The sequence below is a fragment of the Plectropomus leopardus genome, chromosome 18 (genome assembly GCF_008729295.1).
Source record: "Plectropomus leopardus isolate mb chromosome 18, YSFRI_Pleo_2.0, whole genome shotgun sequence".
In the NCBI taxonomy this organism is placed as follows: domain Eukaryota; kingdom Metazoa; phylum Chordata; class Actinopteri; order Perciformes; family Serranidae; genus Plectropomus; species Plectropomus leopardus.
This window is the reverse complement of record NC_056480.1, coordinates 8,844,390-8,858,694: the sequence shown is the minus strand read 5'-3', so window position 1 is coordinate 8,858,694 and position 14,305 is coordinate 8,844,390. Positions and strand designations below refer to the sequence as shown.

Below are 14,305 nucleotides of genomic sequence, written 5' to 3'. Positions count from 1 at the left end.
AAGAAGTATAAATAAGTAAAATGACTAAAAAAGCCCTGTAATTCCTGTCCCATCCTTGTCCTATCTTTTGATGTCTCTGCAGTTTTTTACAGTCACGTTCTGTCATTTTCTGCCGTAAATGCACCATTTCCAATGGATTTTTTTGTAGTAAAATGATGCATCTCAGACCCAATACTATTTTCCCATTATGTAACCCCCTCGCAGCTTAAACAGATGACTCTGTGTTTTTAAAACAGTGACGCTACATAAAGCGCGCCTTGTTTACCTCCATAGCTCTTGTCCTCTCTGTCAGATAATGTGTATGCATCCTATCTCTCCCCCCTGGGAAAGATATGGCCTCTATTTTAACTCTGAGGCTCTGTATCCAGACACATGGGTCCTGACACGGAAGACAACGTTCTGCTCTTATCTGCCCCAAAGAGAAAGTGAGAGGGAGAGAAAGCCTGGGGGAGAGAGGGGGGGAAAGAGGTTGAAGTAGAAATAAGAAAAGGAAGTTGAGGCAGTGAGCAATGAGAAAGCAGAGGGAGAAACAGGAAGAGAGAAAAAACGTTCCATCCTCTGCGTTGAGAGATACTGGAGATGGACCAATCAGCATGTTTAAAATTAGCCCCCCTGCGTCATTGTCCACAGCAGTGTTGGCTTACCACTGTCCCAGATCCCAGGGCTTTTTTGTTTTACTGAGAAAGAAGGCCCGCAGGCTAGTGGAAGCCCAGAGAGAATCAGACAGTCAAAATGACTCCTGTACTTTAATCTGTATTTTTCTCATTCACTCTTCTCTCTTGTTTTTCCTTTTTTTTTTATTACCTCCATGCTGAGAATAGCTTTGGCCGGAGGCAATCTGTTTTCAGGTTGTCCGTCAGTCCAGTGTGTCCCATTCTCATGAACGTGATATCTCAAGAACCTCTTGAGGAAATTATTCCAAATTTAGCACAAGCATAGACTTGAGCTCAACAATGAATTGGATAGATGGTGGTTGTCATAGGTCAAAGGTCAAGATAACTGTGACCTCCTCTTCTCATTCTCATGAACACCAAAACGTCTTCAGAGAATTATTCCAAATTTGGCACAAACATCCACTTTGATTAAACGTTGAGCAGATTAGGATGTGATGGTCAAAGGTCAAGGTTACCATGACCTAGCCTCTGTCTAATTCTTGATATCTCAAGAACACCTTGAGGGAATTTCCTCAAATTTGGCACAAACGTCCATATGGACTGAAGAATAAAATGATAAGAATTTGGTTGTCAAAGGTCAAGAACACGTCTTTGGCCGTCACAAATTACGGGAAGATTTCACATGAACGTGAATATTTACAAAGATGAAGTGATGTCATTTTATTTACAAAAGGTCAGAGGTCAACATCACTGTGATATCATAATGGTCTGCAAGATTACTTTTGTGGCCATCATTCAACCTTATGACTCAAAAACAAAAGGGGAGACTTTTGGTTAGATACTGACTTGGTGACATTAATCCTGGGTGTGTCTAACCTCAACTTGACAGGTTCATAGAAACATACAACCGCAAGACGGAAATTCTAGTTTCCTCCTTTTTGGCTTGGTTGTTCTTTCAGGCCTTTGCTTCAACTCCTTCATACCTGTAACTGCATCTGTCTTCCCTTTTTAGTTCTTTTATCCCCGTTCTCTCCTTGCCCCCACTTACAGTGAGCTCCCAGTCTTCCCGTAGAATCACCAGCGTTGGATTCCCATGTGACTTGGGCATGTTTTGCAATTCACTCCTCTGGCTATGGGTTTACCTCAACAGGCACAGACAAAGAGAGAAAGTGCGAGGCATAAAAACAGGAGGCAAAAGGAGGAGAAGCAAGAGCTTTCTTCCCTGTGTCTTACTGCGTCCCTCCCTCTTCTCTGCATACATGTTTAAGGGCTAAAGGTTTGGAAGCAGCTATCCAGGATGGATGGGGGATTTGTGTTCCTCCCATGCTTAGAGGCTGATGTGAATGCGGCCGACCGCAGAGCTAGCTGTTAGTTCTGGCAGTTTGGAAGGGATGCCTCTGGGACTATGCTTGTCTTTAAGAGTCTTTGCAGAGACTTTGCCAGCATGAATTAATGGAGGATGAGCTGAGAGGCTTTTTTCTTCAATTTAAGGAGACTGCTTGTCATTTTTTGTGGCAGGTTTTCTTGTGTGTGTGTCTGACTCCAGTGATTCACAAACACAAGAACACACAGAACAGGAAAAAGGCATGCACGCACACAAACGTGCACTCACACACACGTGCACATGTCCTGCATGGTGACAGCTGATCTCTAGCAGTGGCGTCCTGGCCGTGGGGGTTTGGGCAGGGTTGGGTTGGTTTACTGATATCGACAGCGTGGCCTTGTCTGGCCTATTGCCAGTGTTGAGCTAGCTCTCACTGGCTGCGCTGACCTCCTATAAATCAGGGCCAATTACCACAGTGGTGCACAGCCGCCTCTCCTCCAGTCGCAGCCCTGCCCTGCAGAGTGCAGGGAGGCAGGGAAGCCACAGCCCTGCTTTCATTCCAATTAGTGCCACGGCTGCCCTCCTCTGTGTTTGGCAAACAGTGTGCACTCACGTAGTATGTTTTCACATTTTTTTATACAAGCAAGAAACCACCTCATATGATGATGTAATCAACTTGGGAATAAAGGAAAACCATCTTTGCAGGTGCTCTCTGCAGAGATGCCACATCATGAACAGTGGAATTGAAACATTTAACGTAACTGTTATGACATTGGAATTATTGCTTTTTTTCCCAAAAAATGTTATTTCAGTGTCCACATTTTGAATTCAGATCTTATGGTTGTAGTTTTACACTGACATAAAAGGCATCCTGTCATTATCCGGTAAAGCCATGTATTTCCAAATTGGGTGATTTTGTTTTTGTTGTTGCTTTTTATGCCTGTGCAAATGCCGGTTGACAGCTGTGGCCAGTGGTGGTATGTTTTCAGGCTTTCCATCCATCCCTCCGTATTTCTAAAAATTTGGCACGAATGTCCACCTGGACTCAGCAGTAAACTAATAAGGTTTTGATGGTCATAGGTCCAGATCACTGTGACCTCATCCATCACGTTTTCGTGAATACAAAATCTTAGGAACACCTCAAGGGAATTTCTTAAAATTTAGCACAAACATCCACTTGGACACAAGGATGAACTGATGAGATTTTGACGGTCAAAGGTCACAAAACAATAAGTCCGTCATAACTCTATAATTAATTAACTACTTTTGACAAGATTGCACACAAACATATAATAGGAAAAAAATTATAAAGTGATGACATTTTATATCCAAAAGGTGAAAGGTAAACTTGATTGTGACGTCATAACGTTTTGCAAAAACACTTTTCTGTCCATTATTCTACATCATAACTCATGGACAGAAGGGTAGATGTTTGGTCAGATACTAATTTTGTGACTCTAATCTTGAGTGCTCAACTTGAAACTGTGCTTGTATAGATCTCCTGTGCTTTTGGGGCAAGATGTGATTCTAGTTTTGTTTTCTAAATTTAAATTATAAATAAACATTAAACAAATTGATTATTTGAAAAATGCATTGTCACAAAGCTGAAAACAGGCCTGCTGCAACTTGACATTTTGATGATGCATGACTTTGACAAAATTAACTATAAATAAATTTGCAATAGCACATGTGCACAGCCTTCATACAGTGTGAGAATGATGTATGTACAGTACATGACCATGTAAATAATAATAGACAGACTAGATTTAGGTCTTTCGCTCTCAGTGACCGAGAGGGCTCGCTACGACCTGTATAAAAAATGTGCGTTGTCTTTCTGTGAGTGTGTGAGTACACAGTGCAGCGCTGTGTGCCCTCAGCCTATGTAGCGTACGTTAGATTTATCATCCTCACTTAATACACTCATAAACATTCCCTGGCATGTCACAGAGGCTGTGAACCCCCCCTGCACGGCTGGCCCGGTAAATTGGGCCTGTGTAAACCATTCTGCCTGTCTAAAATACAGTGCGGCAAATTGAAATCCCCAGTAAGCCTCTGTAGCAGCATGTCACAGCTGGGTAGGGAGGAGGGAGAATGGAGGTTTTTCTCATTTACCACCTGGAGGTTTTTGAAGTGTCATAACCAGCTATTCTCCCACACGCTCTTCTTTAACTCTTTCTATCTCGCTGTTTTTTTTTTCTTTGTCTCTCCCTCCCCTTTCCCTCAATCTTCCACTTCCTCTCCTCTCTTGCTGAAATGCCATTTTGTCAAGTGCTGTATTCAATCCTCATCATTCTGACACATAAGGTCTGTATTTATTATATTTTGGAGAAGCGGGATCTTGCAGGCTGACAGGCTGAGGGTAAACAGCAGTCACGGAACCATCCGGAAAGAGAAACAAGCGCAGTTATTAACCTCCATTGGAGCGACCGGAGGAAGCCACACTGAAAAAAAAAACTGACAAGTTGACGTTCCTTAAAATAATCTTGGAAACCAATTGCCTTGAAAAAGGAAAGTCACTATAACTATTAACCTTGACTAATTGACTAATTTGTAATTGTAATTTGTAATTAGAGGTAGAGCGGGTCGTCCAGTGTTCGATCCCCAGCTCCTCCAATCACCATGTCGAAGTATCCCTGGGCAAGATACTAAAAACCAAATTGCTCCCGATGGCTGTTCAGTCCGTGTGTGACTGTGTATGAATGGTTAAAGACTGAGTAGCAGGTTGAACTCTGTATGGTAGCCTTGACCACAAGCATGTGTTTGTGTGCGTGTGTGTAAATTGGTGATTATGGCATGTAGTGTAAAAGCGTTTTGAGTGGACTGAAGCCTAGAAAAGCACTATACAAGTGTGGCCCATTTTGTTAAGTTTTGTTAAGTTAAGCATTTTTAAAAAAAAAAGTCAGTGTAACAAGATTGAAATTAATAATTAGATGTAAAGTAAACATAAATTAAAACTAATAGTTATATTTACTTATACTTTTTGAAGCAATCTCTTTCCTATATTATTTTAAGTAAAATCAGCTTGTCAGATTTTACAGTGCAAGAGAGATTTCGATTTAAAGAAGTGGGAAACAGTTTTAGTTGGAATGTGTTTGTGTGCTTGTGGGTTGAAGCATCAGCCAATGCATGTTTGCTGATTTCGCTCCCACGCTTAGAAGTTCATATGTGCGTCCATACATTACAAATGCAGACACACAAGCGTTTGAAGAGCCAGCTCTTTTGGCAGCTCTTGTCCAAAGTTGGATGACTTTTGCATTCCTCAAGTGCATAAGAGCAGAACTCCCTTTGTACATAAAGCCGCTAATAAGATAAAAACAAAAGAAAAACACCATTAAATCCATAAGTCTGACATTAAACCCATTCACCCCATCCCAACATTCACCCAACAGTCGCCATTCCTCTGAGATCTCCGGCACCATTCTTAGTCCAGGGGGACTCATCCGGCCTTTTTTTTCCTCTTTCCCCTTGGATAACCTCCCTCTCCGTCTTCTCGCCCAACACTGTAAGTAATAGGCTGGTTTTGACCCTCCATGCCTCATTGTGTAAGATTTCAGCTTCTGACCTTAAAAAATGAAAGCAAATCGATAGGGCGGGACACATGAATTCCAAAGCCCAGGATGCAAGCCAAGCCTGGAGCCCAGGGAGGAGAAGGAGAAGGAGGAGGAGGAAGAGGAGGAGGGCTGTGTGTATTACTGAAGGGCTAAAACAAAGAAAGAGAGAGAGGCTTTCAATTAACCTTCAGCGCTGACAGCAACTCTGTAGCGTCTCCTGTTTGTGCTGCTGAATTTGTACGTGTCGCACAGTATGTTAAGTACTGTGTGTGTAATTGACGCTACAGTGGACTTTTGGGGAAAATAAAAATGAGGGGGGAGGCATAAGGTGAAAGCGTCAAAGTCAAGTCTTGAACTGCAGCTGTGCACATTCCAGTGACTTTGAGTGGGAGAAAATAACTCCCATGGAGCACTCAAGAGATTAAGATTCTTCTGTACTACTGCCACTGCAGGAAAACGTGAGTGACTGGAGACTAGTTGTGCCTTTTTTTGTCTTTTTTGAAAAAAAAAAAGTATTCTAGCTCATGTAACCAAGGCTTCCAAAGCAGTTTGAGGCACAATCTGCAGGAGGAGGGGGAGAAGTGGAGTTTTTGTGTGTTACTGTGTTTGGCAAGGAAAGTTATAGACCTAACACTCTGACTGGAGTCATACTTAAGTCATTAAAGTAACAACTTTACCTTAGCTGCTGCAGCAATTAACTTACCTGACAAAAAGCGCATTTAACTCTCATGTTCAACTTTTCTGTATTGGACACAAGAGATGAAAGAGAACAAAAAATGAGGGAGACATGCATCAAAGACCGGCCGGATTTGAACCCTGGATGTTGTGGTTCATGTTGGACGTCTCAGAGTCCTGACACACCAAGCTGACAGTCAATTTTGGGCTGTCTTTGACCCGTCTGCACTTATCGGCCACTTTTGGCTTTTCTCAGCCATTCAACATGTTGTTTTGGCTCTTGAGACAGCAGAGCTCATCAATAAAGCCCTCTGTTACTGATTAGCTTGAAGCAAGAAGTGCTTAGAAAAAACACATATTGTGATTAGTTTGACATACATATTGCAACTGCAATATGAGATGGATTTTAGCGTAAATTATAATTTTTGCATTTAATTTTCATTGAAAGAAAAAAATATGAACATGATGATGTCATTTGTGCTAGGGTCCGTACCAAACAAGCATGTTCCCATGGCCTCTCAATAGCACCGCGTTACTTCATTTATAATGGTATGCTATGACAATCTTTACTTTAAAAAGATTTATATAGCTCCTGTAATTTGAAGATTTTACATTGCAATATTGCAGTGTAAATGATACTTTGTTTCAGTGTACAGCCCTAGTCCACACCACTTTGTTTGTTTACCAATTACAGAGCCAGGTCTGTGTAAAAACACCTGATATGTTTTTCAGTGCACACATGTAATAGATAGCAAGTGGACCGTAAGGAGATTTTTACGGAATCTGACAAAAAGTGTATTAAAAGTGTGTCAAAATTGCTGACTGAAATCCAGAACGACGGTATGACATAACAACAGGGGGCATTATATAGCCACACATTATGTATACTTAATTCTTACGCTCATGCATAAAGCGTCAATGGTCAGCTCTGTAAAAAAAAAAAAAAAAATACTATAAACAGCTTAGAAAGCAAAGTTTTCACATGTTAAGGAATTCTCATGGTTTACATGTAGAGACCTGAGAGATCATTTCTTTGACCTGATGTAATCTGCAGTGTGTGACTTGAGATTTGTCTTGATTTGTTTGAAAGTTCAGTTGAAGTTTTTGTTTTATGAAGACATAAAACAGGTCCGGCAATGGTGCCCTGAAATTCTGTTTTGGCTTCTGTGTGAAAAAGGAGTTTCTGTGTCATCACATGCCTTTTGCGTGTACGTGCGAGCGCAGACATAGACATGTGTACAGTATGTGTGCGTCCGGCACAGCGAGTGGCTGGCCATCAGTTCCACTTAGCTCAGCGTGGTAATTGGCCGTCCATTGATGGACGTGGCTCCCTCTTCACGCTACAGGGACCCCGGCTCTTTGTCTGAGGAGTGGAGGCAACACGCTGGCATGGCACACACGCTTAAAATAGCGCATCAAATCAGCCATGCTTCGGCAGCCGCTGCTAACGTGTGGGGCGGATTGGATGGCTAATGTTGTGTGTGTGTTTGTGTGTGAGTATTAAACTGTGTGTGTCTCTCCAGCATGGTATGGGGTCTTTAGGTTCTCTCTGGGGAGGATGAGGGGTTAAGATGGTTAACTGGAGCTGGTGGTGGTATTTAGTCATGTCCCCGACTCTCCCTGACCATTTTTTTTCTTTACTCTGTTTCATCCATCACTCACTTACTTTATTGCAGTGTGCATCGTCTCTTCCCTCCTCGCTCGCTCTCTTCTAGTCTCCCTCTCTTTCCGCTCATGCCCACAGGGCCCTGCTTCTCTCTTCCTGTCACTATGTGCAGTGTCCCTGCAATAGAGATATAAATGGGCTGTGAGCAGGGGGCCCTGACTCCTACACCATAAATCTACACTAACAGCACAACAGGCACGTGAGGAGAGCAGAGGAGGAGAGAGAGGGAGCAAAAGAAAGCGAGGGAATCAAATATCAAATACACTTTGAATACATATTGGAAGATAGAGATTACACCGAGAAAAGAGGTTCATGTTGAGATGTTTATGAAACAGGCTGGAGAGGATTACTGCGTCGAGATATCACACCCTCTGAGGTGTAAATTGTTTTACAGTGTAATGGAATTGGTTTTGAGGGTATGAATAGTAAGCAGGAAGTTGCCATCATTTAAAAGTGTTGTAAGCTGCTGTAAGCCTCATGAACCCTAATTTCAGACAGTCCCCTTGGTGAAATGTTAACTTTAAATAAAAAATATAAAAATCTGTGCACTCTTGACTCCAGTGTCATGTTTAGAGTAAAGACACTGACAGAGAAATTCAGATCTAATTTATTACTTTATGCTGTACTTAAAAGGGAGGTGAAAGTGAATATATAAATTCAGACTTTGGCATCGTATCTGAAGACATTTTTTTTCTCCACGAGAATGTTTTCCTCGTGATGTGTTCTTATTCTCATAATTTTGTTATAAAGCTGAAACAATTAATTGATGAGTTTTCACGTATTAAGTTAATGGCCAACTTGTCTGGTAATTGATTTGAGTAATTAAAGGAATACTTCACTAACAGAATGACTATTTGCAAATTACTTATTCACGCTGTGCCAAGTAGAATTTATGAAGAAAACTTTGTGTTCTTTGCATTCCACCATTGAACAAGGTAAACATACTGATTAATTGATTGATTGATTGATTGAATGATTGATTGGGGACCACGTTTAACAACAGCAACACCATCACAAAACACGCTTTTACAAACACTTACACAACTTGTGGCACATAATCCAAGACTCATTTATCCACTGGTAATCTCAGTACTTCCCAACACATGCATTTTCACTCAAACATTTCCAATCCAATTCAAGATAAAACAGTATGACAAACTGATTTACAAGTGGTCATTTTTGTGGGTGAAGTAGTTCTCTTAAGAAAAGGTAAAATTCTCTTATTCCAGCATCATAAATGTGATATTTTGTGTTTTTTCTCCTCTATGACAGTAAACTGAATATCTTTGGGTCATGGAGAAAACAAGACATTTTAGGATCTTTGGCTTTGGAAACACTGATTGACATTTTTCACGATTCTGTTGTTTACCAACATATTCATCCACTATGAAAGTAATCAGTAGTTTTAGCCCTATTTGACTATATTCTTAGAAATTTAACTCATTAACATCCACTGTTGGGTTTATCATGGCCCGTGCTCACCAAAGCATTTTTTTCTCAGATGAAAATGCCCAGTGATCCTCAGGAAACGCCTGGCCACGTGCTTGAGAACTCTTAAAAAGTGAAATTTTAGTTTGTCGTGCTCTTCACAGATTAGAGGCTCAGTGCCTGGTTATGCTGCTGGTGTTGGTAGTTTATATACATAGTGTTCCCATTGCAAATAATTTTAAAATACCCTGGCCTTTAGGAAAAAATGCTTTTGGTGGACTCAGCCTCGAGGTGACCCCGCTCTCATCTCCTCTCAGCCTTGCAGCCACCCTAAAATGTGTACTTTCATAATTACAGTGATATAAAACTGGCAGCGCCTGCTGTTTCTTGAATTGATATATTTTTCCTACTCCTTCTCACACTTTCTTCTGCCTCCTTAGACATTGTATTTTTTTCACACCTCATCTCTCGGTGTGTTTTTTTTACTCTTTAACTTCTCATCTCATGTCTTCTAAATTAAATCTATTTTTAGCTTTTTGTGTTAAATCTTTCCTCTCTTCTCTTTTCCCAGCAGCCCTATGCTCCACCCCCTCATCCCATGGCTCCTCCCAGCCCCAGCACCAACAGCTGCAGCCAGGGAGGGGCGGAGCAGCTGAGTAAGACCAACCTGTATATCCGAGGCCTGCCACCTGGGACCACCGACCAGGACCTCATCAAACTCTGCCAACCGTGAGTTCAACACAGAGCTTCCACTGTCACACTTGTCAAAGTCACTATGGGGTTTAATTGGCCATGATGTGCTTCTCCATGTTGTATGTATATAGCAACACATCGTTGACAGTATGCCTCGCTATATGTCTCCAGCTCATAATGTTACTGTAGGCTACATAAATGTCATCCACTTTCATTCATTTAATGTGGAAACTTTGTTTCCATATTAATCATTTCATATTCCACGTTAACTGAAATGATTTGTTAATTTTTCCTCTGTTGGAAAGTTAATATAATCATTATGGATGAGAAGCCAAATCCATTCTGAATATATAGTGGCACTAATTTAAACTGTCATCTTGAAAAGCCTTTAATAGAAACAATGTCTCAAGTTTAAAATGATAAAGATGTTTCATGGAAAAGTTTTATGTGCTTGTCCCGCAGTCCAAATAAGTTAAAATATGGAGGTTACCCTGACAGGAGCACATATTAGTGACTATCTGAATAAATAGCTGATGGACTGGAGACACAAGAGACGTTTTGTGTAGAGGATGTTGTACCCAGACAAGATGGAAAACGCATGTGCATTTGGAGTGTTTCACAGTGGCTGTAACTCATGGGCATCAAACCATGAAGCTAACAGTCAAGTCAAATGTCAGTCAAAGGTGGTCCACCTGGCCACCAGTCGTAGTCAGCTCACCAGCCCAGAGTGGGCTCTTTTATTCGTCCTTCCTTTTGTTGGATAATCCAACATGTTCTCATCCCGAGTTGTCACATATGGCCACTTTGTCGGTGGACTTCTGTGTCTACATATTACGTTCTAGCTATCCACTTGCGTTTGCTGTTAACGCCCCAGGATACACAACCAACTGCAGGATGTCAACAAAAGCACATGGTTAGGATTACAAAACACAGATACAGATGGTTAGGTTTAGGCAACAATAGCATGTGGTTATAAAATAAAACAGAAGGCCAGTGTTTGCTTCATACAGGAAGTAATCATCGACCTCCCGGGTGACGTCTGGGATTTTTCGACCCATCCCTGCCCTATAGGGACCTTCGATCTCCTTATTTTATATTATTATGGGCAGTGTTTCAACCTGACGCTGTCCAGATGTGTATCATACAGCCAAAACAGGTTCCATGCGGCCGTGTTATTAACTGACACCGCCCGTTCGCGTATCATACTGCCATGCGAGGTGCCATCTGGTCAACCTGCGGCGTATCATAACATTGCAAAATGATCCATGTGGCTGTGTTACAAACTGACTTTCAATAGCCGATGTCACCAACACTCAGCAACTCACACGAAAACAATCTAGATAGATGTATAGCACTACAGGTAAGAAAGGAAATACGTTTTTTTTTTATTTTGGGATGAACTATCCGTTTAAGGGACTGACTGCTATACACATACATACCTGGACCCTCCAGTTGTCGTCAGGTATTGCGACGTTGACACAAATGACATACCATAGCTCTTAAGTGTCGAACTGATCAGACTAAAAAAGTTCTCCGAGAAGAAAATTACAGGCATAAGAAAAGATCCATGAACAATACCTTGCACACCCCCATTAAACTGCTACCAAGTAAGTGTTTTTTAGGGACACTCACACACAAAGGTACTCATAAAGCTCTGCCAAATGTTCTTGATAGAGAAAACACACACACCTGCCTGCACACAGCTCAATAAGGCCTAATAAAGCTTAGATTGGACCACCTCCCTCAGGAATCACAGACCAAGACCTCATCAAGCTGTAACACACAGTCTCAGGGGCTTTCTTTTCTCTCTGCGTCTTTGTCTTTCATTCACACACACACACGCACACGCACACAGACAGACACACACCGACACACACAAGCAGCTTTGTTCAGCTCCATTAGGCCCTTTCACTTCTAAAATGGTGAAAAGGGGGTCAAGATCATTAATGGAGACAAGGCCAGTAGATTGTGAAATACAGGCCATGAGCGAGTCTGTCTGGTTGCATAACCTTTTCTTGGCCATATTTCGAGAAATGTCCTGGTCAAACGCGGCCAATTATTCAATGATCCTTTTGAGACGGGAACATGCTGTCCAGTATATTTGGTAATGCTCCCGGTAGCTGTGTCATAAGTCATGCATTTATTCTTGATACTGACCCATCAAAATTCCATTAGCCTGAGAGGCGGCCCCGATAAGATTTGGAAAAGCACTCAGCATTTTGACATTGCATATCTCTCGCTTAGCTCTTGCATTAACCCAGTTGTACAGAGTTGGACAGTTTCAATTTCATTTCTAATTCTATATGATCTTGAATATTTTGAGCGGAACTATTCGGAAGGGCAAACCATCTCGCAGCTTATGTAAAATACCCTGGTAGTGTGCATGTTTGTGACTGTAGATTTGCATTATAATATATAGCTTTTCGCTTGTGTGTTATGGAAAGCCACTGACTTTTCCTGCTTCTGCTTGGATCTGCCGTGCTGTCCTCTAGTGGCTGTCCTCTTGTTCAGCTGTTTCCACGGCCTCCCCTCTCTCTCTTCCTGTATCCCCCATCCTTCCCTATGTGTGTATCGCCTGCCTGAGAGCCCCCAAGGTTGCCCGAGGTGTGCTGTGCCAGTGAAAATCCAATGCCACTGAAACTTTAATTAGCCAGACTGTGTTTCAGTGGCAGGCGGGTGGCAGCATTCTAGAAAAGGTCATGCGACTGTTCTGCAGTCTGCAGCACCCTGGGTCCCCCTCAGGTTTTTTCCCACATGCCCAGCCCTTCTCCAACACCCAGCGCCTCCTCTCCTGGCCCTCAGCCGCGGCAGCTACCCTTGATTGGGCCGAGGGCCTGGGTTTGTTGTGTCACACGCACTGAAAGGCAGCTCCTGCCGCCCTGGTTCAACACTATCTCAAAAGCAAACATGCTGCTGCCAAACTGACGAATTCTTGACAGCAGGCCATATCGTAGCTGCTGATTGGAGGCTGTTGCACACCGCCTGAGTGATGCCAAAAAATAAATGCCGTCTACTGTGGTTGTAACCCCGTCCTTGTGAACTCTTAATACTGCATTGCCAAGATCCTGTCACATTTTTAATAACCTTCATCAAGGCCTCCCAAACTCTCAGAGTTCACAGTTCTCAGTTAAAAGACAGAAATACAGAAGTTTGATTATCTAGGTTTAAATATTTACATCAAATCTGTTTGCATGTTTTTGTTATGTCATTTTTGATAAAAACTGGTTCAACTGGCTTCCATTCCCAGCTTTACACACTGGTAACTGGACCTTAAAGGGGTAGTTCAGATTTTTTAGAGTGGAGCTATATGAGATACGTATCCATAAACAGTACATTACACATAGTAGATGTCAGTATACCCACAGAGTCTGACATGAAAGCTAAGCAATCTACTGCTGTCAATGGGGGCCACAGCATAACCTACTTTAGCCACCTAAAAAAGTCCCACTTAATTTTTTTTTATCAGTGTAAGTGTACACTATATTTAGAATATTTTAATTACTTTGCCTTAATTTTAGACTGTGTTTCCAATGGGAAAATTAAGCTTTTACATCACTCTCTTCAAAGCAAGACTGCATTGAGTAAAACAGTGATTTAACATTACTGAACACAGAAGCTGCTGGTCTACTGCTGCCTCAGTCAGTTAGTCTGTTATTATGTGATTTTGGTGTTTTAAAGGTTAAACTGGATTCACCAAAGTCAAACACAATAACACAAACGAACAAACTAAGGCAGTGGTAGACCAGCAGCTCCTGTCTTCAGCAATGTTAAATCACTGTTTTTATCAGTGGAGACTAGTAGCTTTAAAAAGAGCATAAATGGGGAGCTGTAAATGGCTGTCTGACTGTAAAGGTAAAGTTACATGCCCACTACACGCAATATGCAACCACAAATTTGCTCCTATTTATTGTGTATTGCAAACAACTGATTCACTGCACAAAGCATGCTGGGATACCTGCGATGCGGATCAAGCTGGCAGTGCAACGAGAGGGAGTGACAATTTCAAAATTTAAACAGAGCTCGTTTCAGCACAGCCACTCAAGCTGCAGTGCTGGTGACTTTCTGAACTGCTTGTGTAAATCCAGGAAATACTAAAGTGAAACTAATAAAAATGTATTGTAGCTGATTATCTATCCATGTGAAATTACATATACCACCACACTGTTGTATGCCTCTGTGCACCAGTCAACTTGAACGCTTGAAGTAAATCCCTCAAGGTGTTCTTCAGAGGTCGCATTACAAAAATTAGATAAATGCAAGGTCACTTTGATCTTTGACCACTAAATCCAATCAGCTCCTCCTTGAGTATACTTGAACATTTGTGCCAAATTTAAAGAAATTCCCTCAAGGTGTT

General features: G+C 41.8%; 1 protein-coding gene across 2 annotated transcripts in view; it reads left to right on the top strand.

Annotated features, from left to right (window-relative positions):
• The window catches only part of rbms3 (RNA binding motif, single stranded interacting protein), a 379,413-nt gene that overhangs the window by 157,830 nt on the left and 207,278 nt on the right, over window positions 1-14,305 (top strand). For both annotated transcript variants that reach the window (XM_042506228.1, XM_042506229.1), the window contains one exon: window positions 9,830-9,987. In XM_042506228.1, the coding sequence (XP_042362162.1) occupies window positions 9,830-9,987 (158 nt within the window). The remainder of the gene's footprint in view (window positions 1-9,829; window positions 9,988-14,305) is intronic.